The sequence below is a fragment of the Pituophis catenifer genome, unplaced genomic scaffold, assembly GCF_029215685.1.
Source record: "Pituophis catenifer annectens isolate HBS135680 unplaced genomic scaffold, rPitCat1.0.hap2 SCAF_2, whole genome shotgun sequence".
Lineage (NCBI taxonomy): Eukaryota > Metazoa > Chordata > Lepidosauria > Squamata > Colubridae > Pituophis > Pituophis catenifer.
Genome location: NW_027256882.1, coordinates 247,327,877 through 247,350,335, shown reverse-complemented (window position 1 = coordinate 247,350,335; position 22,459 = coordinate 247,327,877). Strand labels below are relative to the sequence as shown.

Sequence of the window (22,459 nt, the reverse complement as noted above, 5' to 3'; positions counted from 1 at the left end):
TTTATGTTAGTCATAGCTACAGTGGACATATTGTTGTGTATCTGAAAAGCAAACTTATTAACTGGAATATCTTGTGGCTTTATTTTTTTATTCTTTATTCTTTTCCAAAATTGTAAACATACACTTGAAGACTACTAAAAAGATGTATTCCTTCTGCTTATAGCAATATCACTTACTTATATTCCGCTTCACAGTGCTATAAAGCCCTCTCTAAGCAGTTTATAGAGTCAGCATATTGCCCCCAACAATCTGGGTCCTCATTTTACCGACCTCAGAAGGATGGAAGGCTGAGTCAACCTTGTTCTTAGCTTTTAATTTTTCTCTATTCCCCAAAACATTTCTCTCCATGATAAATTAGATTCCCCCAGTTAATTTATGTTCAGGTGTCATAAATTAATTTAGTGATGTTTTTCTTGGTGGTTCTGTTCAGAATAGATTATACAATTTGTCCTCAACTTATGACCAGTTCTTTAATGACTGTTCAGAGTTACAACAGCCTCAGGAAATGTGCTTTCCATCATAAAATGCTGCATGCTCCCCCCCCCCCCCCGGCAAATGTTTGAGACATTTTGGCAAATTTTCAGTATTTTTTGCCCATTGGGAGAATGAGTTGCTTAATGACCACTGTAAAAACAGTCATAACATCAGATCTGGTCACTTGAGTGCCTTGACTTCCAACCATCATGATTTATGACCAAAATTTCAGTTCCAATTGCAGTTGTAAATCAAGGATTACTTATATTGCTCTTATTTTTCTGCATCATTATTAGTCGGATTGAAAGTTTTCCCATCTCCTCAATTTGTCTGTTATGCAGATTATATATTAGCATATAGATTGCATGTCTCTTAGATACAGAAATATATACATTCCAGTTTGTATCAGTGACAAGGTACTAAAATATATCTGGGTTCATAAAATCCACTAGTGGGGATATGAATTAGTTTTAAATCAGCAAAATAGAATTAATCTTAATTTGAGAATGTAAACTTTTTTAGATATGTAACTATATAATAAGAGTCTTTATGGATTCCAGCATTCTATTCTGATAATGGCCAGTAACATTCCTATTATAAGCTACCTTATAAAACAGAATATTAACTTAATAGTACTCTTCTGATTTAATTTTAAAGATGTTACATTCTTCTTCCTGAATTTCCCAAATTTCAACTATATTTGATCCTGGATTTATTATTATGAATGTCCTTATCTACTTTTGTAAACAAGAGTACAATATAAACAATCTTAAAAGTTGGAATTAATTATATTATAGTGCCTGATTACACTAGCATCCACAGATCTTATATTACCTACTCTGGTGTAAAACATTTACATAGGCAAAGCATAGAACAGAAAATCGGCTTGAATGATTTCTATGTAGATCTTTGAATTATTTTGTTGTCTTGGTTCATAACAAAATCGTATACTTCTAGACATTGATAGAAGAAGGTGATTCAGGTTCAGTCGCAATTAAATGTTACTTGGAGCTATATTGCTGGTAAATACATACACTATCCATCCATCCATCCATCCATCCATTTTCACACTGTTTATTATATAATGTCACACTTTTTATTTTTCTGGAGGTATTTGAGAAGAATACACATCAAAGCAGATGTTTTCGTTCTGATATGGACAGATTAATTTTATAGGTATATCAATTTTGTGGAATGTACCTTACTCTTGAAACTTAGTTGCTTTTATTCTTTTGTTTTCTGTAAGTATAGAATACACACACATACACACAATCTCAATGTATTCATTTTGACCTTTGCAGCTGGTACTTGTACAAATTTGCAGAGGAAGTATTTCTGTAATGAAACCGATTGTAGAACATGATAACAAGACAAGAATGGTGCCAGAAATGCCATGTCTAGATATACTATTCTAATAATAAAACTATTTTTTCTGGTAATTTGTATAAATATAGAGTTAAGTTTAGAGTTTCATGTCCATTGATATATTAATTGTGGTTTTAACAGTGCAATAGCATTTCTGTAGCTATCTTTAGATTCACCAGATTTGTTAGTTCAATTTGGATAATCACCAGAATTTAAGTTTTAGCCCCAATATATCTGGATGCTGCCAAGTCAGCAAGCTGGTAAACGGTGGGTTGAATCTGGCGAGTTTCCTTCATTGGAAGATGTTTACTTTGGAAAAGCTTAATTTCATCCAATCCTGTGCTATGAATTTATTTCATTTTAAAAAAATAATAGTACATTTATGCATTGTAATTTTTTTGGTTGCTTATTCAAAGTTACTGTCAAGTTTCCAAAAGATGCCCTAATTAATTCATGAGCCATGACCCAAACTTCAAAGGAAATATATTCATTTATTAGGAGCAACATTCCGGCAATACTCAGATGCACTTAGGACTGATCCTACGTAGATTTACATTCCCCTATGACCCTGTCTCTCCCCTCCTCTCTGGCCATGTCATAAATCACATTCTCCAATTAACCACTTTGGCTGGCTGTGAAACCTAACACCCTCCTTCTGATTGCGGTCAGAAAGAATGTATGGAATTCACTTCAGTTCTCCCTCCCTCCTGCTCATGGCAACTTGAAAGCTTTGCAAGTTGACAGTTACAATGTGCCCCCCCAAAGCTACTTAATAACTGATTCTGAAGTTCCAATGGCTGCCTCACCCCCATGGTCACATGACCACATTTTGGATGGTTGGCAACTGGCCCTCATTTACAGCCATTTGCAGTGTCCCTTTGTTATGTGACCGCAATTTGTGATGTTTTTGGTGCCTACTTCCGGCTTGCTTAACAATCACAGTGTTTGCTTAACAACTGCCAAAAAAAAGAAGATGTAAAGTTGGGTGGGTCATGTGATGACCTGCTCTGTTGGCCATCATGGCTTACAACTGTAATTTGCAGGCCTAATTATGGTTGTCGGTCAAGTACTAATTCATCTTGATCAGGGACTTATTTATCCTCAAAATATATAAAACTATGGGTTTTTTTTAAAATAAAAAACAGGCTGGGTTCATACATCATAAGCCATATTTATTTCATGTAGGCAGATGGAATAATAAGAAAAGTGTAGATTATTTTTAGACAATAAATAATCATTTGAAACTGTTGATGCAGTTGCTTTCTTTTGTTATTCTGTTCCATTGTATTTGATTCTTGGACACTGTCTGGACAAGTCCTGCAGTTTTCTTGGCAAGGCTTTTCAGAAGAGGCTACCTTTTACCATTGCGTCATTGCTAGAACTGAGAAAAAGTGACTGGCCCAAGGTCAACCAGCTGATTTTCTGCCAAAGGCAAAACTAGAATTTAAAATCTCCTGATTTCTAGCCAGATGCTTTAACCACTACACCAAACTGGCTCTCAGTTGCTGTTTAGCAATGTAACAAGAACCCATTTTTTATACTTCAGGTGCTTTCCCCAACCCTTTAGGCAATCAATAGAAGTGCATAGAAGAGATAAAAGTAGTGAAGAAAAATCATGAATTGTCCAAACAATTGATGACTGCTTTATTTCTCTACAAGATTGAATCTGATTAATGTCTGGCTTGTTCAAACTATACATAAAATAAATTATGGCTTAGTCCAGTTATGAACCCAGTCATGAATATAATTGATCCCATTTCTAATGATTTCTTGTATCTGTGGAATTTATTTTTTAGTGAAGCAGAATTATTTGACCAAATTACAAGGTTCATCAATTTTCTTTCAGGTACCTTTTGATTTATAATCCTGTGGAACAAGAACGTTCATCAGTGGTTTCACTCTATGTGAATACGCCTAGAGTTAAAGTACTCTCTCCATCTAGAAAAGCAGTTGTGGTCCAACTTAGTGCAGTATGGGATGGAACATCTAAAATATCACATGATGCATACCAGGCAAGCTATTTTAATACATATGTCTACATGTTCTAAAGCAAACTTAATTTTGGAAAATGTCCTACTAATTGAAAACTAAAAAAAATACATTTCAGTCAATAATTTATTAATGTTGATAGACAGTGTCTTCTGGATTGTCTTTTAAAAAGTCCAAATACAACAACAACAAAAGAAATATCTCCCTTACTGCCTCCATTCTGAGGCCCTGAAAGTTCTGGAACTTTTACAGTTAAATCCAAAGAACCTTTACTTAGAAATAAAACTTATTGGGATTAATGGATCTATTCTCAAATTAAAAACTCAATGTGAGATTGCAATTTAAAAAACAATATTGATAAACTGATAGATTTCCCCCCGCCCCCATTTCAACAGTTTAAATTTGAATTTGATAAGAAGATCAGAATACAGATTTGTTGGTGCAGATATTTTTTTAACTAGATATTTTATATAAAAGTATGCAAATAACTTCTCTTTCTGTTTTGTGGTAGGAGAAAAACTTTAATTTCACTTTTATTAAAGTATTAGTTAAGCAGATGTTCATACCTACTGGTGCTATATGCTTTGTACCTATTATGTCATGTAATGGGTTATATAAAGCAAGTAAGATGTATTTTGTCTACTTGAAATATACAATAAGGGTCTGAAACATAAAAAAGTTTAAACTATTAAATATAATATTTTGAGTTTGTTTCCTTTTCACCAGATAAATTTATTATTTTTATTATACCAACTTATTTTACCTGTATAATTCTTAAAATAGGAAATAAACATATTTTAGTAATATCTGTGACAAAAGACTACTTAGGAAGTTGCAGCTGTAAACTTGGAAACTAAGCATAAATCTGAGAAATGTCCACAAAATTCTTGTGTGGGGATATGGAATAATCAAATAAGACAGTACCACCTCCATAGCTTTATCATGAAAACTACGTGTGTCCATGGAGTCATGAGGAGCTTGGCTTACCTGATGGTGTGTTTACTATATGATGAATGTAACAAACTAAAAAGTGTAGTTAATGTAAGAAATAATTATTCTGAATAACATTTGTTCAATTGTTGTTCTTTTTTAGTAGTTCTTTTGACTTATCTCTAGTGTTGATTTTAAGATCATAACTATTGGTTGTTTTGAGAACCAGAATATTTTTGATGCTTGGATATCTGCTCTTGAGATCAAAAATGTAACATTTTCTTTCTTTCTTTTTTTAAACAGATCTCTTTCTTGGCTCAATTACCTCCTTTGGGTTTTGGAGTTTATGAGCTTCTAGAGGGACTGAATTCAGAAACTGGACTTGCTGATTACAATCTGTATCATAATGATAAAGCTAAGTTAGTCAAGCCATACAGAATATTTACTGTTAAAGAGGTACAGAATGCTTTGGATGAGATCATGTTAGAGAACCATTATATGAAAATCTGGTTCTCTGGAAATTCTGGACTTGTTGAGGTATGAATGTAAACTATTTTTAAATAGTGTTAAATACTGTTGATACTGAAATTATAATGAAGATTAAGCTCATTAATTGCTTTCCCTTTAGAAAGTAAATACAAAAGAAGATAATAAAAACTATCGGGTAAAGTTGGAATTTGCTTGGTATGGAACTACCAGTAACAGAGATAAAAGTGGAGCTTATCTCTTCTTGCCAGATGGAGAGGGCAAGGTAATATTACTACATTTGCAATGTACATTTGGAGTTTATGTAGGAGGGAAGTGAAGTGACAGTTGATATATTCACTTGGAATCAAAGTTGACTCCTTCCTAGTAAAAATAAAATAGTTCAACTTAGTAAAAAAAAAACGTTGAGAAAACTGCCTCCAGACTAATTAAAGGAGGGTGGGGGAAGAATGGTTGCTGAAATTACAGGTGTATTTGATGTAAGTAGTTTGCCTGCTCTTTGTTTTGATGAATAATCAGGCAAATTAAATGAAATAATACGTTGTATACTATACCCTATAATCTCATTCATTGTATGGTTAGTTTAGGCTTGGATTTAGAATTTCAGAAGATTTAATTTTGGGATGATTTTTCATATTCTTATTTAGAAATTGAGATCTGCTAGCAGGGAGCTAAAAGGTGAAAGGGGGAATTAATAATTGTTCACTCAGTTAGTGTTCATTCTTAGTGAACAGTGACATGGAGAAATAAAATCAGCCTTAATACAAGTAGTCCTTGACTTATAACAGTTCATTTAGTGACCATTCAAAGTTACAATAGCACTGAAAAAAGTGACTTATGACCATTTTTCACACTTATGACCATTGTAGCATCCCCATGGTGGATGCTTTACATGATTTACATTCAGATACTTGGCAACTGGTTCTTATTTATAATAGTTGCAGTGTCCTAGGATCATGTGACCATCTTTTGCGACCTTCTGACAAGCAAAATCAATCGGAAAGCCAGATTTACTTAACAGCTGTGTTGCTAATTTAACAACTGCAGTGATTCACTTAACAAATGTGGCAAGAAAAGTCATAAAGTGGGAAAAAACTCACGTAACAAATTTCTCCCTTAGCAACAGAAATTTTGGGCTCAATTGTGGTTATAAGTCAAGGAATACTTGTATTTACTTCATGGTAAAATACTTGAATGGTTTAATCCAGGGTTCTTCAAACTTGGCAACTTTAAGATGTGGGCATGCTGGCTGGGGAATTATGGGAGTTGAAGTCTACAGGACTTAAAGTTTCTAAGTTTGGAGACCCCTGGTTTAAACATTTGGAGGAACTAACTGGAATAGAAGTGACAATGGGTTCCCCTTCCACTTATCTCTTTCAAGCAGGACCATGAAACTTGAAACTAGAAGGTACAAATTTGTTTACTTTTGTCTTCTTTCAGCCGTATGTTTTTTCTGATCTACCTATCATACGAGTGACACATGGGATAATTTTTTCTGAAGTTACTACTTTTTTCAGTCACGTGACACACACTGTACGACTTTATAAAGTTCATGGTAAGGTAAATTAACAAATGTAGTTACGGTAGCTCTTCTGTTCTATTTAAAGATAATACATATTTTTTTCTAGTGAATAGATGATTATAACTGACTGGCATTTGTTCGTTTGACTTGCTGTACTATTGACCATTAAAATCTGTCAGTGGTTTGCAATAAAACCAAATTTCAAATTAAGGAATTAAAATCAATTTGATTAACAATAAAACAAGTAAAATCAATTGCTAAAATTAATTAATCTACAGTTAAAAAGCCTCACCAAAAATATGTCTTTTAAAGGTTTAGCTTTCTGAAACACCTGAATGATATTGCATACTTAGCTTCTGCTTCTGTGAGTACCATGCTGCTGGATAATTTTAGGAATTTAAGTTCACAGTGCTGGAAGGTATTCAGAATTTGGAAGGCTTAGATGTGTGTATGGTTAGTTGGTTACTTACTTAGTTATATGCTTATTTATTAATTTCTGTCCTTTGGCCTACTGTTTCAGAATAGAGGACATCGAACATAGGATGATAGAGTTGGAAGGGACCTTGGAGGTCTTCTTGTCCAACTCCCTGCTCAAGCAGGAGACCCTATATCATTTCAGATAAATGGTTGTCCAGTCTCTTTTTGAAAGCATCCAGTCATGGAAAACACAACACTGGTAGTGGTAAATTGTAATGGTAGGAATCAACAACTCCGCAGGAAGAACTCTAGAGGCATAAAAAAGTAGTATTCCAATTTTACCAAAGTAGGAGATTATGAGACACTTGTATCCACTAGGTGTATGGGTTTAACTAATCACTATTCTGAAATGCCATGTCAGTGTATTATGAGATACCTTTTATATTTAGGATTAGAAGGTCAGTCTCTTGAAATATCCAATATTGTGGACATAAGAGGAGAATACAATCGTGAGATTGCAATGAGAATTTCATCTGATATAGAAAGCAATAATAAATTTTACACTGACCTCAATGGATATCAGGTAATTCTCATGAATTAATGGATACTGTACATATATATTAAGTCCATAAGTTCCTTTTACATATTTTGTTGAAAGTAATTATATAATAAACTGCCTAAAATCCAATCTGAATTTTGAGTCCCAAAATTTTATATAAAATTAACAATTTATTTTAAACACTGAAAAGATATATTTCTTTCTTAGTGAATATGAAGAAAAAAGTCTTTGCTTTGTTCTAGAGAAATAATATTTGGGAAATTTTGATGGATAAATGTCTCTGTGTGTATATGTATATGTGAGATGCCAGCATAACAACAAAAATTGAGTAAAGGAACTTTTTCTTACAAACTCTTAATTTTTTATAGGCTTATGGGCATTTGTTATATAACAACAGTGTTTACTGTTCAGACTTTCAAAAAATATATCATTAAAAATGTAGTTCAGCTAATGTAAATAACATCTTTGCCTGGTCTTTTTGTGGCTGAATTTTGTGGAAATATTTTTATCAATCATTTTGGTAACATCTAAGAAGTAGTGTCAACATCTTATTAGTGTCAATTGAGATGCCTCATGTTAATAAAAAATATAAGATAAAGTCATATTCACAATTAATATTTTTGTGAAGCAAAATCAGTTTTTCTATTTGTATTATTTACATTCTCAACATTCACTGAAGTTACATTTTTAATTTAGATTCAGCCTAGACAGACAATGAGTAAATTGCCTCTTCAAGCAAATTTTTATCCAATGACTACAATGGCGTATATACAAGATAGCAAGATTCGCTTGACCCTTCATTCTGCTCAGTCTCTTGGAGTTGCAAGTTTAAAAAGTGGTAAGAAATGGTAGTAACATTTACAGATAAAAATCACAAATTTATTTTAATAATGCCATCATAAACTATCATCTAAAACTCTTTTCTGTTTATCAAGCATTTGGGACTGCTATTTTGAGTTTAACAATTTATAACAATATTAATTTAGGGAAGTTTTAAATCTCCTATTTTGTAAATATCCTGTATTATTGCTTCAGACATTTAAAACAGTTTCTGGGAAAATTATTGTAGTAAATTTTTAATAGCTAACGTGTAGAAATAAAATTGGTGTTTGTTTTTTTTAGGCCAGTTAGAGGTTATCATGGATCGTCGACTTATGCAAGATGATAATAGAGGTTTAGGGCAAGGTGTACAGGACAACAAAATAACAGCTAATCTGTTTCGACTTCTGCTGGAGAAAAGAAATGAAGTAAATATGGTAAGAAGCACTTTCATCATCTTATAGGCTGCCAGCTATTAAATACAGTATATTCACTTATGTATCATCAATATATTCCACAATTTTTTTTATAATCTGATATTAAGCAGTCATCTTAAGTGTTCAAATTATAGTTAATTTCATCAGGATAATTGTATTATTCTTCTAGGCCAGGGGTCCCCAACCACTACCACTACCTGATCACAGCCTGTTCAAAACTGGGCCACACAAGCAATAGGCAAGAGCACGCAAAGCTCCACTCCACAAGTGTCCGTTGCTCCCATGAGTGGAGCTTCATGTTCAAGCACAAGCGCCCTCCACTCGTGCATAAACTTACATTCATATGAGTGGAGAGGGCATGTGTCTGCCACTTGCACTAATGGAGCTGTGTGCACATGCATGCACCTGCCACTCACATGCCCCCCCCCCATGCCAGCCAGGGGCCACCAAGCTGGAAAGGTTGAGGACCACTGTTCTAGGCCTTTCTCCGAAAGCTCTAATTTTATTATGTGGTGGTACCTGCAAATGCAGCTGTTTCTTGACTGCTCAGTGCTTTCCTTAAAAGAAAGACATTGGTTTGATATAAAACAACTAGAGTTATGTGTGCAGACACCTCAGTAGGTTCACTGAAAATGCATAGTTAATTCAAGGAAATGTTATTTCAAACTTCTGTTTTCGAAGCAAAACTGGGAAAGGGTTTGGACCTTATGTTTGATTTTGTTTCTTGGTTCCCTGATTTAAGTTATAGTACATAAATACTGTCTTTCGGAAATACATACTTTAATTTATGATGGTATATAATTTCAGACGCTTAAGAAGTGCAACACTGGGCGGGGGGGCTTCTCCAAAAAGGCCCAATATCTCTTTACCAATGCACAGAATATGGGGAACAAATAGGAAAAACTTGAAGTCTTAATGCAATCAAGAGATTGCACTACAACTACAGATTGACTTTGCTGAACAGCCATTCATTCAGTGACTGAAATTACAGTACTGACAAACGGTAGATATGACCCCATCCTCAAAGTTGCAACCATTGTAACATCCCTCTGGTCATGTGATCAAAATCCAGGTGCTTGGCAGCCAATTCACATCTACAACTACATTTCAACTCTCCCTAATTTTCTCTCCTCCCCCCCCCCCCGGTGCCCTTTTGGCCTCCCTGAACTCTGCTATTGCCTATTCATTGCTGATCTTTGCAGACTTCCTCCTCCTCCCTGGCATGGGGGCTCTGTTGATGCTGGGCTTGCCACTGCTGCCCCAGCTGCCAGGCTTCAACATTCTTAGCCCACCACTCCTAACAGCAAAGTGCCACCTCCTGGCTGCCATGGTGTTGCAAGGTTTAGTTTTAAGGGGTTGGCACATCCCCGGATACGAGAAAAAGCAAAGCAAAGTAGACAAGCAGTTACAGATTGTCAGAACTTCCATCACTTAAGCATTGCATCAGTGACATTTTGTCTAATGCGAAGCTTAGGGTTGGACATTCCAATTCCAATTAGGTTGTTAAGTGAGAACTACTTATATAATGGAGTGGAAACAACTGAGATATTACAGAGGTGGTATAAAGATCTGAATAACATTCTCTTGAATCAGAACTTTCAGGGGAGTGAGGCATAGTAATAATGGAAGAATCGTAACGAGTTGGGGTAAAACGTGTCAACAATTAATGCCCTATGTGCCATAGTAAAAGAAGAAAACAAAATAAAGTGCTGCATTCTTTAAATAATGCTGACTTCAAATTGAAATCAGCATTTTTGCTGATTTCATTCTTATATAGCATGATCAAGTCTGACAGAGGCAGAAAAGTTGATAAGGGAAAAATGTAAGTAACACTTTGCCCTGAATCCAAGCAGTAGATATATGAATGGACATTACTGTGACAACTGGGCACATATAAAATTTGCACACATTTAGCTTTATCCATAGGCCAATGTATCAGTATAAGAAGATGTAAATATACCCACTATACCACATGGGGAAATAGCTAATTAATTTTTTTCTGCTGTTTAATAGAAAGAAGAACAGTCACCTGTCAGCTACCCTTCTATAGGCAGTCACGTAACATCATCTTTTATAAATCATCCTGTGATTCCAATGATTACTTCTGCGGGCAGCTTTATCCCTTCACTTTTGAATACTTTTTCTCCTTTAATTTCATCTATGCCATGTGATATGCATATAGTTAACCTGAGGACAATACAGTCAAAGGTGAGTTCCTAATGCACACTCTTACAAATTCCCAGTATTCCTGTAAATATAAAATGTTTGTGAACTATTATTGATACCAAGTATTCAGGTGGTGTTCTCCAGAGCAGGGGTCTCCAACCTTGGCAACTTTAAGACTTGAGGACTTCAACTCCCAGTGTTCCTCAGCCACAAGTCTTAAAGTTGCCAAAGTTGAAGATCCCTGCTCCAGAATAGTGGAGAACAGGCATAATATGCTTGCAGACAAGACCCACAGTTTCTTACTATGTGTAACAAGCATAATACAGTATAGCTGCCTCCTCTTAATGTGCAATGATTTATAGATGCAGTTCTTTTTTTTCTCCTATAACATAAACTGCATTTCACAATGAATTTAATTTGCTGTATAACTGGGCTGCTATTATGTGAACCTGCTGAAGGAGAGAGTGATAAATGTCTTGTGTCTTGTAAATCACAAACTACGATTTTTGTAATGGTAACAATAATATTATGAAGTTATCTGGCTAATAATGTATGTCACTGAAGCACTAAGACTCTAAAAATATGCTAAATTGGTGAGATAATGAATTAGTACTATGATCACATTAAGCCTGACAACATATGTCACATATTTCAGTAACCAGGAAAGAGTGGTACATATTTCCAACAGTATATGTCATGACATATACATTCTTCTTTAAATTAAGAGTAGAATATTATGGCATATGCACATTCCTTTTGACAGTTTTGAATAGATTGGAAAGATTGGCTGAAGACATTCTTTAAAATAAGTAAAAGTTAAAAAGAAAAATACTATTCCTTTGTGAGTAGTAGGGAGCAAACGTCGGGTTTTACTTTATTGTAAGGATTGCTATCAGATCTGTTAAAGATATAGTTTTCCTTTAGAATGGGCATTAACTTAATTTGGGGTAGTTGTGATGTCTGTAAAATTTCCAGTTTTGTGCCCTGTGGACTTTCTACTGAACGTAAGAAACTACATGTTGGATTTAGTGAATTTTCGTCTGATTTACTATAGCTCTTTTGAACAACAACAAAGAATATAACCTCCAACGAGATTTTGCTGGAGAAGTTCTGCAATGTTTTTTTTTCCCTAGCAGTTGCTAATTGAAACTACTTTCACCATTATTTTGTTACAAAATAATTTGTTTTATATTACTGGTATATGTTCAATAAATACAAACATACACAGGAACTTCTAGGGAACTGACTTTTTATTCATTTTGAGAGATAAATGAACATTTATAATATTTCTTAATAGTGTCATTGTGTATAAACTGTATGGAAGTTTGCTAAATCATTAATATATTTGGATCTATTTGAACTGGATTTAATCTTTTATTATTTGGTGAAGATATTTTGGTTAAATATGTCATCAATTTTTACTGAAAGGAGATTTTATCCTTTCTTTTTTAAACTATTTGAAATATTAATTCAGAACCTATTTTATATATCATCTAAATTACCTTGTTCATGCATTTTAGGATTTTACCTGCTATATAACCACTGTTGTCTAACTTTTGTAAATAGCGCACACCCTATAATAACGTTCAGGACTTCAAGTGTATGTGTATTTTAGTCTAGCATTATACAGATTAGACAGAACAGTGTTAGGCTGTAGAATACCTTGTAAGCTGCCTAAACATCATATAACATAAGTTGCCTAGTAAATAAGTTGTCTAAACTTCCTAATTGTTTTCCAAATTTGATTTCAGACAGATTCGGGGCCATCTGAAGAAGCTGCCTTGATTTTTCACAGAAAGGGTTTTGATTGTAGATTTGCAAACACAGACTTAGGCCTCCTTTGTTCCACCACTCAGGGAAAGGTAAGATACAGTATTTTAATAAGTTCTGTATACTGGTTACCTGGTTTCCAGTTGGGTATGCTCAATGGAGTTAATATTTTTTAAGCAGTAAAGCTTCATGCTATTATCACAAATCAGAGCTTGAATTTCTTTTGGAGACCAGATTTATAGTAGACTTTATAGTTTTTACATATTACATTATGTTAGGGTGCACATTTCGGTATCCTTAATATAAGTTATAGAAAGAAAAAATTGTTCAGCTTGTGAGTTAATTCTGAACATATACTGTCAATTAAGAATGAGGTTTGTTTTTCAATCAGTAGTACCTAATATTAATTAGCTTTTTATTACTTTCTGCTGTCATAAGTAATCATAATTTTAAAATTCTGTAAGGAAAAATATAAATTTAGTTTACTGAATATGCTTAGGGTTCCATTGAATTCTCTAGATTTATACTTGTCAGAATGGCATTCAATTTTCCTTTACAGTTTTAGTTGGTTTATCTGCTGTCCTTAAAAACAATATACACACAAACACATCAGTTATTGCCTTATGTAGTATGGGATTACTTATTTATCAGATTTGTATAGCCGCCCATATTGCAAGAAATTACCCTGGGTGGCATACAGTAATCAATAAAAATAAACAATAATATGTAAAATATATATTTTAAAATCCATGAATAGATAATTAAAACTAAAATATGTACTTATCACTTTTGTTGTATCTGTTCCCTGTAACTAAAGTGTGGCTACTAGGCCTTGTGTGAAGCTTTGGTTCTCATCCAGGCTTGGCAACAGAAGAGCATTTTGGATCTTGATTAGTTTCCTTTAGGCATTCTAGGCAAACTCTATCCTTGCTTTTAGCAAAAGTAAGCATAAGTGCACTAGCCCTATTTCAGGTGACTTCAGTGGAGAGTTTTTTCTATCCAGAGAAGTTCTGCATACAGTTTAAAAACTTTGGAAGAATAATCTTTAAAACAATGAAATGAAGTTTGCATTGAACTGGATGTTGGCAGTAATTTATTTTTTGTCTTTTTCCATTTTCAGTTAAAGGTGTACAAACTCTTTAACAAATTCCATGTGGAAAGCCTAATACCTACATCCCTGTCTTTGATGCATTCATCTCCAGATGCCAGAAATATCAGTGAGATTAATATGAATCCTATGGAAATTAACACATACAGAATTCAATTGAGATGAAATCTGATGTTTGGACTTGGATACTAAAGAAGAATATACAATTCTATGTCTTCTCAAAGATTAATGTGCAATAAGAAGCACATTTTAATTCCAGCTTCTAGATACTGTGACAATGCATTCATTTTAGAATCTATTTGATCTTAAATGCCATAAAAGCCATGATGCAAACAGTTTTTCTTATTCTCTAATAAAATGCCAACACCAGTATACATGAATACAAGAACTGAGGGAGAAACAAAGGATATTATCTCTCATCAACAAAATAAATCTCAGGTTAAATATTAGTTTATGACTTCTAAGTTCATAATTTGTACCTGAAAGGGAGCTAACACTGAATTTAAATTGTTTTCTGATCCCTAGCTGACTCTTAAATACATACATTGTTGAAATCACAGTTTGAGATTGAACCTGAAAATTCTCTGGTGAAGCTATTGTCCAAATACTTGTAAAGACTTCTATAAATTATTATTTCAGCTTTTTCACAAGGAGTCTGCATTTATCCCACTCTATCTAACTCTAGAGTGAAATCCAAGAATCTTTGAGAAATGTGGAAGATTTTAATATTAGTCAACCATCTTGAACTGTGGAACTTAATTCTGGAATTATACATCTTTTTTGGAAAATACATTAAATCTGTTTTGTTACTTGACACATTGGGATACGTGCAATTACTCCAGAATACAGAATAAGGAAGATGGAAGTCTGAGTACAAGTTTTTTTTTTTACTGAATACTTGGATACTAATGCTCTCTGAATTGTGTTTTCTATTTCAATTTAACCTTATCAAAATAAATGTGCCTTATTTTTTTGTATAAGTGTTGTTACTTTTTATGTGTCCATACAAGAAACAGGACAAAGTGGGGTTAACAGTTAAAAGAAACTGTACCTTTTATTTGACAGTAATGGCCACATTCTGATCTACTGCAGCCTATGTGACCTAATGGTGCTGTGAACACTATGAATGTAGAACAATAAGCTTATAAAACAAACACATAAATAAAAAAATGAAAAATTAATCATTTGCTGGCAAATAAACATTTGAAGGCTGGCAGAAATTTGTCATGTGCATTACAACATCATGTGCCTCTCTTTAAAATATTGTTGTACAAACTCAGTATTTATGATTATGTAGCCAATTTAGTTTCTTTGCATTAAGCATTTTATGTTAAGTTCTTGAAGCCATGTGGCTTTAAAATTTTCATCTCTAAAGCTTTTTTTATTCAATTATTTAAAGCTGCAGTCCTATAAAACCATTGAAAACGATTGCAATCTAGTAACTTCTAGGTATTTTAGACTTCAGCTGCTGTCAGTCCCATTGAAAAAAGCAAACAAGAGGTTGTGTGTGGAAGTTGTAGTCCAGAGTATCTAAAGGACGTCAGTTGGTATCTTTTGCTGTATGAAATTAAGTCCCGCTGAGCTTAATGGACTTCAGTCAAGAAATGTACTGTATAAGCTTGCGCAATAAATTGTAGTTCAGTACGATTCTAGTTTATTTCATTTTTTAAGTTTCTTTAAAACAAATAACTGGAGTATTGCTTTCAGGTTCATATATTTTGTACTCTATTCAATCTATGTGTGTATTAATTTAGCCACCATTCCAAACTTTTAATACATTTATCATATTCAGTGTTGAAGTCCCCATTATAGTTTCTCTATTTCAGTTATAGGAGAGTGTCATCTGTGCTATTAAAAGTCAGAGAGCATAAGGAACTGAAAATAAATTTATGCAATAACTGTACACTTTTGAATACTTTTATTTAAATGGAATTTTAAGTGCAGAACCTTTCTGTCACTGTTACTTATAGTTGTCATAGAACTATGTTTTATAGGTTGCCCCTCCCAAAATTATTCAGCATATTATACCAATAACCATTTCATAAGTGTTTATCTTTTTATTGTAGAACATTTTTATTTTTTTTATTTATAGGCCATCCAAAGTTGTTTAGGAGTTGGATCGCCTATAAATAAAATAAAATAAGTAAATGTTAAATAGTAAAATAAGTGCCAACAACATAATTATAGTATTCTAGTATAAACCTCTTCCCCAACCTAGTTCCTTCCAGATATTTAAAAGTTAGATTTTTACAGTCCTTGATATATGGCGGTTCTAAGCTAGCACATCTGGAAGGCATTGGAGTAGGTAGGATTGTAGCTGAATAGGAATGGAACTCACATGTTATATATACTTCCTGAAACTTTCTCTATGCCATATAGAAAACCAAATTACAAAAGATTTGCTCAATAGACTGAGAAATACCTAGTATTCTTTTAATATGTTATAAATATAACTCTGCAAATTTTCCTCCCCTATAGGTTATTTTATTATGCTAAAACACTGCCCACACCCAAATCTTGCAGTCAAAACTTAATTTTAAAAGATTGCATTGAAAATTTGGTCACCTCTTTTGGAGAAGCTAATTGCAAAGGGGATCTGCAGTTCTACCTTAAACCTACCTAATAATTATTGAATCTAATGTATCTTTCTAGTAAAGGATTCTGATCTTTGTTTTATGACTTTTAAAGTCTTAAACTGTACAATCATGTCTAAATTATTAATGATCTTTTGCTTTATTTCATAATATGGCCTTTTGCAATAATAATTGATTGTATACATTCTGAAATCCAATTTCTATTATTTATTTCTCTAGGAAATTGATAACTTCTCAAGTTTTTTGTGGTATAATTTCTAGTACCTATTCAGATATGATCCAGAGTTTGCCCCCCAACAGCAAAATTCTTTCATAGTAGGCATGTGATCTAAAAGAAGGAACTTGCTAATGAGTTGAGAGATCATTTTTGTTGATTTCTCCTTGCAACCTCTTTAAATCTGTTCCAGAAAGATTGGGAGTCTTTCTAGTAGTTTAAGTGGAATGATTAATGGGGAAGGGAATTGATGAAAATTGCTTTGCTTCATGTCTCTGTAAATGAAAGCATTATGAGCAAAAGTCTGTTCAAGGGATGCTACTGCTGGTAAATTCTGGATCCCATCTTGGGTATTTTAAGATCAGTTTGTATATGCCACATACTAAGCAGTTAAAAGATTGTATCTGCTGCCCTTAGTAAAGCTGAAACCAAATTTCTTCTGTAGGAATGTTGTGGATTTTGAACATTCCTTTATATTTTGATTTCTTTTGAAACCAACTGATTTAATTTGAATGATCATTTTTATATCGTTATTTCCATAGATTTTCTTTTCTTTTTTCCTTGCAGGGAGGAGTGTAATGTGTTTGCCAATAAAAATTCTGTTATGATAACCATGTGTGATGCTGTCTTGATAGTCATTTTAGATAAACCGATGTCTCAAAATAAGGTTGCGGTTCTTCAGGACAAATGCTTTACTATAAACAAGACCCATCCATTGTATACAGGTTAGGTTTATACATACTGTATATCAATAGTTCTGAAAGTTGGGACAGGGCTTTCCCACAGTATATGCTGTTTTGCATTTGAGGAAGGTGTCTACAGAACTGCCTCATGACAATTTTTGGAATATCAAAGTGTTTCTGGACTTCTCTGTTTATTTTCTATGGATAATATTTTCTCTTGTAATCTGGAATACAGGTAGTCCTTAAAACAGTTCATTTAGTAACCATTCAAAGTTACAACAGCGCTGAAAAAAGTGCCATATGACTGTTTTTCACTTATGACTGTTGCAGCATCCCCATGGTCATGTGATCAAAATTCAAACACTTGGCAACTACCGGTATTTCATATTTAAGACGGTTGCAGTATCCCGGGGTCATGTGATTACCTTTTTCAACCTTCTTACAAGCAGAGTCAATGGGGAAGCCAAATTCACTTAACAACCATGTCATTAATAACTTTAATGTTTTACTTAACAACTCTGGCAAGAAAGGTCATAAAATGGGGCAAAATTCACTTAAACGTTTCACTTAACAACAGAAATGCTAGACTCAATTGTGGTTGTAATGTGAGGATTACCTGTATATGGAGTACTATAACTTATAAAGCTCCTTGTGAAATTGTAGAATAAAATCTTCCATCTTCCAGATATTTTATCCTGACCTCTACCATGGATTCATCACTCTATGCCAGCAAGTTGGCCTCCAGTGATGAAGTTACACTGCAGAAAGAGCTGCCAGTGATGTTTTTCACACACAAAGATAGACAAATGTAATTATTAAAAAGTATAAATATTGTGAATCACAAAAGCCATTTTACGTTTATAAAGTAAAATCAAGGCAATAAAAACAAATTATGGTGTCACTGCGATTCCTTAAATATGTTCTGCAAGTGGTATGATCATTTTAGGCATTTTATTATACAAAATAAGACACTTAAGTTATTAAATTCCCTCAGAATCCTAGATTCTTCCTATTGCCTCTCCTCTTAAATCTGTGTTGTTGCTTTTGCTTTCAGCCTCAAGATCAAATTAAAATGCAGCCTCTAATCAAATGGAGTGCATCCCGTGATTTAAAGTAGTCACTATCCAAGCAGTCTGGCCATTAACAGTTCTAATACAATTACACCAAGGAAGAAAAGTAAATGTCTTCATTTTGACTATAACTAACACTTGTTAGAAGCAAAATGATTGCATAAGTTTTGATACTATCCCAGTCTATGGAGTTTCACTTCTCCACTGATCGCCACCATTCCTATCTTTCTGCAGTTGCTATGGCAATGGCTCTATTCTCTCCTTGATATTTCATCCTGGCTCTGCCTGTATGTAGGCTGACTTGATTTTGCATCCAAATCATCATTACAGATTGAAGATCCAGCTAACAGAAGATTAACAACATGTAATAAAACCACTGTTGTGTATGGCAAACCTCTATTTGAGGATAATGGAAACTGGACAGTCCAAATACAAAATAGCTTGATATAGATATCCACATTGGTAGATATCCAAGTAGAAATAATTAGTTCCACATAATACTTTATGAAGTACAAGAATACTTGGGTTTTGGTGTTTGGGATCTATTCAATTATCCTCAGTTTACATGGAAAATATATAATTAATGGGAATAAATGATTTCCAGAAAGACGAGAACATGGATACTATTACCTAGTTTGGGTAATGAAATGTCTGCAAGAAAACAAGCTCAGAGAGCACCAAGGACCCCTTATTTCAACCCTGAGCTACAAATATTCTCCTTTATTGCTACAAAAGGTCAGTCAACCTTCCAACTACCAATGTATTTTAGCCACATTACAGTTGTGGCTAAAAGCCATTTGTAGGGCTCATACCACAGTTATTGTGTGTTCTGCTTTCCACAATAATAAAATGGATCCCCCTTGTTGGGAAGACTTCCTGCATGCTATTCAGCCTTTATATACAAAGGCCACCCAAGTATGGTGAGTGCGCCACTACAGCCCCTGATCTCTCATCTCAAGTGGAACGAAGGAAGGCAATCTAGCCAACATACCAACTCTCCCTTCTGTGATTAGAACCAAGTTTAATTTTCCTAAACCATACTGCAACCTACAGCAAGAAGCAGAGAACAGTTTGGAAAACCTTAAGACATCTTTGGGATAAACACTGTTCATATCTTTTAAGTAGAGTGACCACATGTCCTTTATTTTAAAGAAGGGTATTTCAGAAAGCTGTCCTTTTTATTTATTTTAGTCATTTAACTTTTACATTACAAATAGTACCACACCTAATCTTTAATATTCTATGGAAATTGAACTGTCATTTTAAAATAATTTATATACTTATGTTTGATTTTAGATATTCTATTAGAATATATGTCTTTGTAATATTTTTGTTGGTTTTGCTCTAGAGCCTAACTTTGTAAAGCAAAGTTATAAACAAACAATTAAATATGTTTATCATTATGTTTGCTTGTTTTCTAAAAAAAACCTGCATGGTCGCCATACTTCAAAGCCAGCTGAAACAAAAATGTTTCTGCAATTGTGTTCATACATTAATGTAAACAGAGCTGTGGTTAGCTGAAAAAGGCACAACTGGCTAAATTTAAAGGTTATACTACACTAGAAATAATTCATTACCCAATCCTCCCCAGGTTTCACATACTGAGACATGAATTTGACCTTCCATGCCTTGGAAAAGGGAGTGTGAGTTCAGGATCTCATGGTTACCATGACAATTAGGCTTTTGTCCAAAATAATCACAACTCTATCTTATGTGGTACACATATATACTGGAACTGGTTTTCACCTTACTACTGACAAGACTGTGAAATGACAGGAGAGGAGATTAACTTCAATCCATTATCATAGCAGATTACTATCTAATTGCCTTGAGATTTGCAGCCACTAATAACCATCTTAGAAAAACAGGCTCATTAAACCGTCCCACCTCAAGCAGCTTATAGATCTACTTAGGCACTTGGGAAATTCCCAGCAACCCAGAAAAAATTCTGTTACTTTTAAGCTTTGGTGCTACTGTTCCCAACTAGCCTCCATGTTGTCCTTATTTATTGATAATCTCCAAAAGATGAAGCACCAGATGAGATGCCAGGAGTAATGCTGATGAAAGACAAGGAATAAAGAGGACTGGAGAGAGTTATACGTCCCATGCTTGGGCCTATACCATGATGGTAGAGTGCAAAATTATTCAATCTATAAAGTGTCAATAGGTAATGTCATTTAGGTGACAACATTCCATTCTTGGCCTTGAGAACCTAAAAGATCTTCCTGCTGGCCTTTTGACACAGTTTGGCTAGTTTTTTAAAGACAAAATCAATCTTGTTTGCTCTGAGTGGATACTGAATGGATAGAATCATGTGAGATGATTTTCAACATCTTGCATGATCAATTGGGGCTCTTTTGAGTCTGTGATGGCTGAAAAATTTGACAGTCATGTATAGGATGAAACAAATCATTGGCAAATTAGCCCCATAATATTCAGACAACAAGAAGAAACATAATGGAATGTGTACAAAAAGTAAATTCATCTTTGCAAAAGAGGCAGTGCCTACTATTTGATGGAAGCAGTGTTCTCCCCGTTTCCGATCCCATTGCAAACCAGTGGTAAAGGTAAGTAGAACCCACCACTGCATACAGTCATAGGTGGGAGGAGATGGGTGATAGGAACGATGAGAAGATTACTAGTAATGCAGCCTTAGTGAATAGTTTGACAGTGTTGAGGGAATTATTTGTTTAGCAGAATGATGGCGTTCGGGAAAAAAATGTTCTTGTGTCTAGTTGTTCTGATGTGCAGTGCTCTATAGTGTCGTTTTGAGGGTCCAGGATGCAAGGGGTCTGTAAATATTTTCACAGCCCTCTTTTTGACTATATTGATGGGGAATGAGAGTTTAAGCTTTGGCCATGCCACTGTGCAGTGCTCCTGAGGTTCCTCGCTATTGTATGTGCATGAAACTGTTAGGAAGATGATCCATCAGAATGGAGTTAGGTATCATCAAAATGCTGATCATTATTCTGTTGTAATTTTTTTTAATCCCAGTTTAAGTAAAAGATGTGTTAGATGTCCTGTCCTAATATCCAGAAACAGTTTCTTGAAACTGAATTCTAGCATGATGGGGCCACTGCTGGTACAAAAACCACTTAATTCATGGATATTCCATCCATGGATGTCCTAAAGAGAATTGCTGGGACTAGTATATAACATTCCTTGTACGACAGCCTACCACCTGAAGTTAGATTGGCTTCACTTATTTTGTCTTTCAGAAAAATGGTAAAAACTGTGCCATACCAAAGCTATGGAAGACTTTACTTACAACAGTAACACATATTATTCTAATGATGGAATGTTTTTAGGATATTTTTATATCTGAATATTGTTGGCTCTCTAGAATTGTATAAGTAAATAGTCCATAAACTGAAATGAATAAAATAAATTCCTAAACATGTAAATATTAACAGAATTATTTTCCTTTTCTTCCCACTTCCATTTTTTTCTTTTAATGGTAGAAAATATATGGCTTAATAATTTGCCAGATTACTGATACATTTCATCGTGTGAATTTGAGAGACTTTAGGGACCACAAATTAAAGTGGCTCAACGTCTGCACGAATCTGGGCTGTGGTCTGATCACCCCTGTTCATGAAGTAAGGCTAAATCTTGAAGGTTTTTTTTTAATTTTATTTATATTTTATTATTTATTATTATTTATTAATTTTATTTCTATACCGCCCTTCTCCCGAAGGACTCAGGGCGGTGTACAGCCTAATTAAAAACACAAAGACAGACAAAATTTAAAAATAATTAAAATTATTAAATAATAGGCCCAATTTATAAAACCCCAAATTTAAAATCCCATTTAAAACCAATTAAAATCTTTACATTGATAGCCCAGCCTGGCGGA

General features: G+C 34.0%; 1 protein-coding gene across 2 annotated transcripts in view; it reads left to right on the top strand.

Annotated features, from left to right (window-relative positions):
- The window catches only part of MAN2A1 (mannosidase alpha class 2A member 1), a 66,269-nt gene extending 48,808 nt beyond the window's left edge, over positions 1-17,461 (top strand). For both annotated transcript variants that reach the window (XM_070938742.1, XM_070938741.1), the window contains 10 exons: positions 3,686-3,851; positions 5,062-5,295; positions 5,387-5,509; positions 6,685-6,799; positions 7,633-7,766; positions 8,439-8,580; positions 8,865-8,998; positions 11,012-11,206; positions 12,916-13,026; positions 14,055-17,461. In XM_070938742.1, coding sequence (XP_070794843.1) covers positions 3,686-3,851; positions 5,062-5,295; positions 5,387-5,509; positions 6,685-6,799; positions 7,633-7,766; positions 8,439-8,580; positions 8,865-8,998; positions 11,012-11,206; positions 12,916-13,026; positions 14,055-14,207 — 1,507 coding nt within the window. In that variant the 3' untranslated portion in view covers positions 14,208-17,461. The remainder of the gene's footprint in view (positions 1-3,685; positions 3,852-5,061; positions 5,296-5,386; positions 5,510-6,684; positions 6,800-7,632; positions 7,767-8,438; positions 8,581-8,864; positions 8,999-11,011; positions 11,207-12,915; positions 13,027-14,054) is intronic.
- Positions 17,462-22,459: the final 4,998 nt, after the last annotated feature.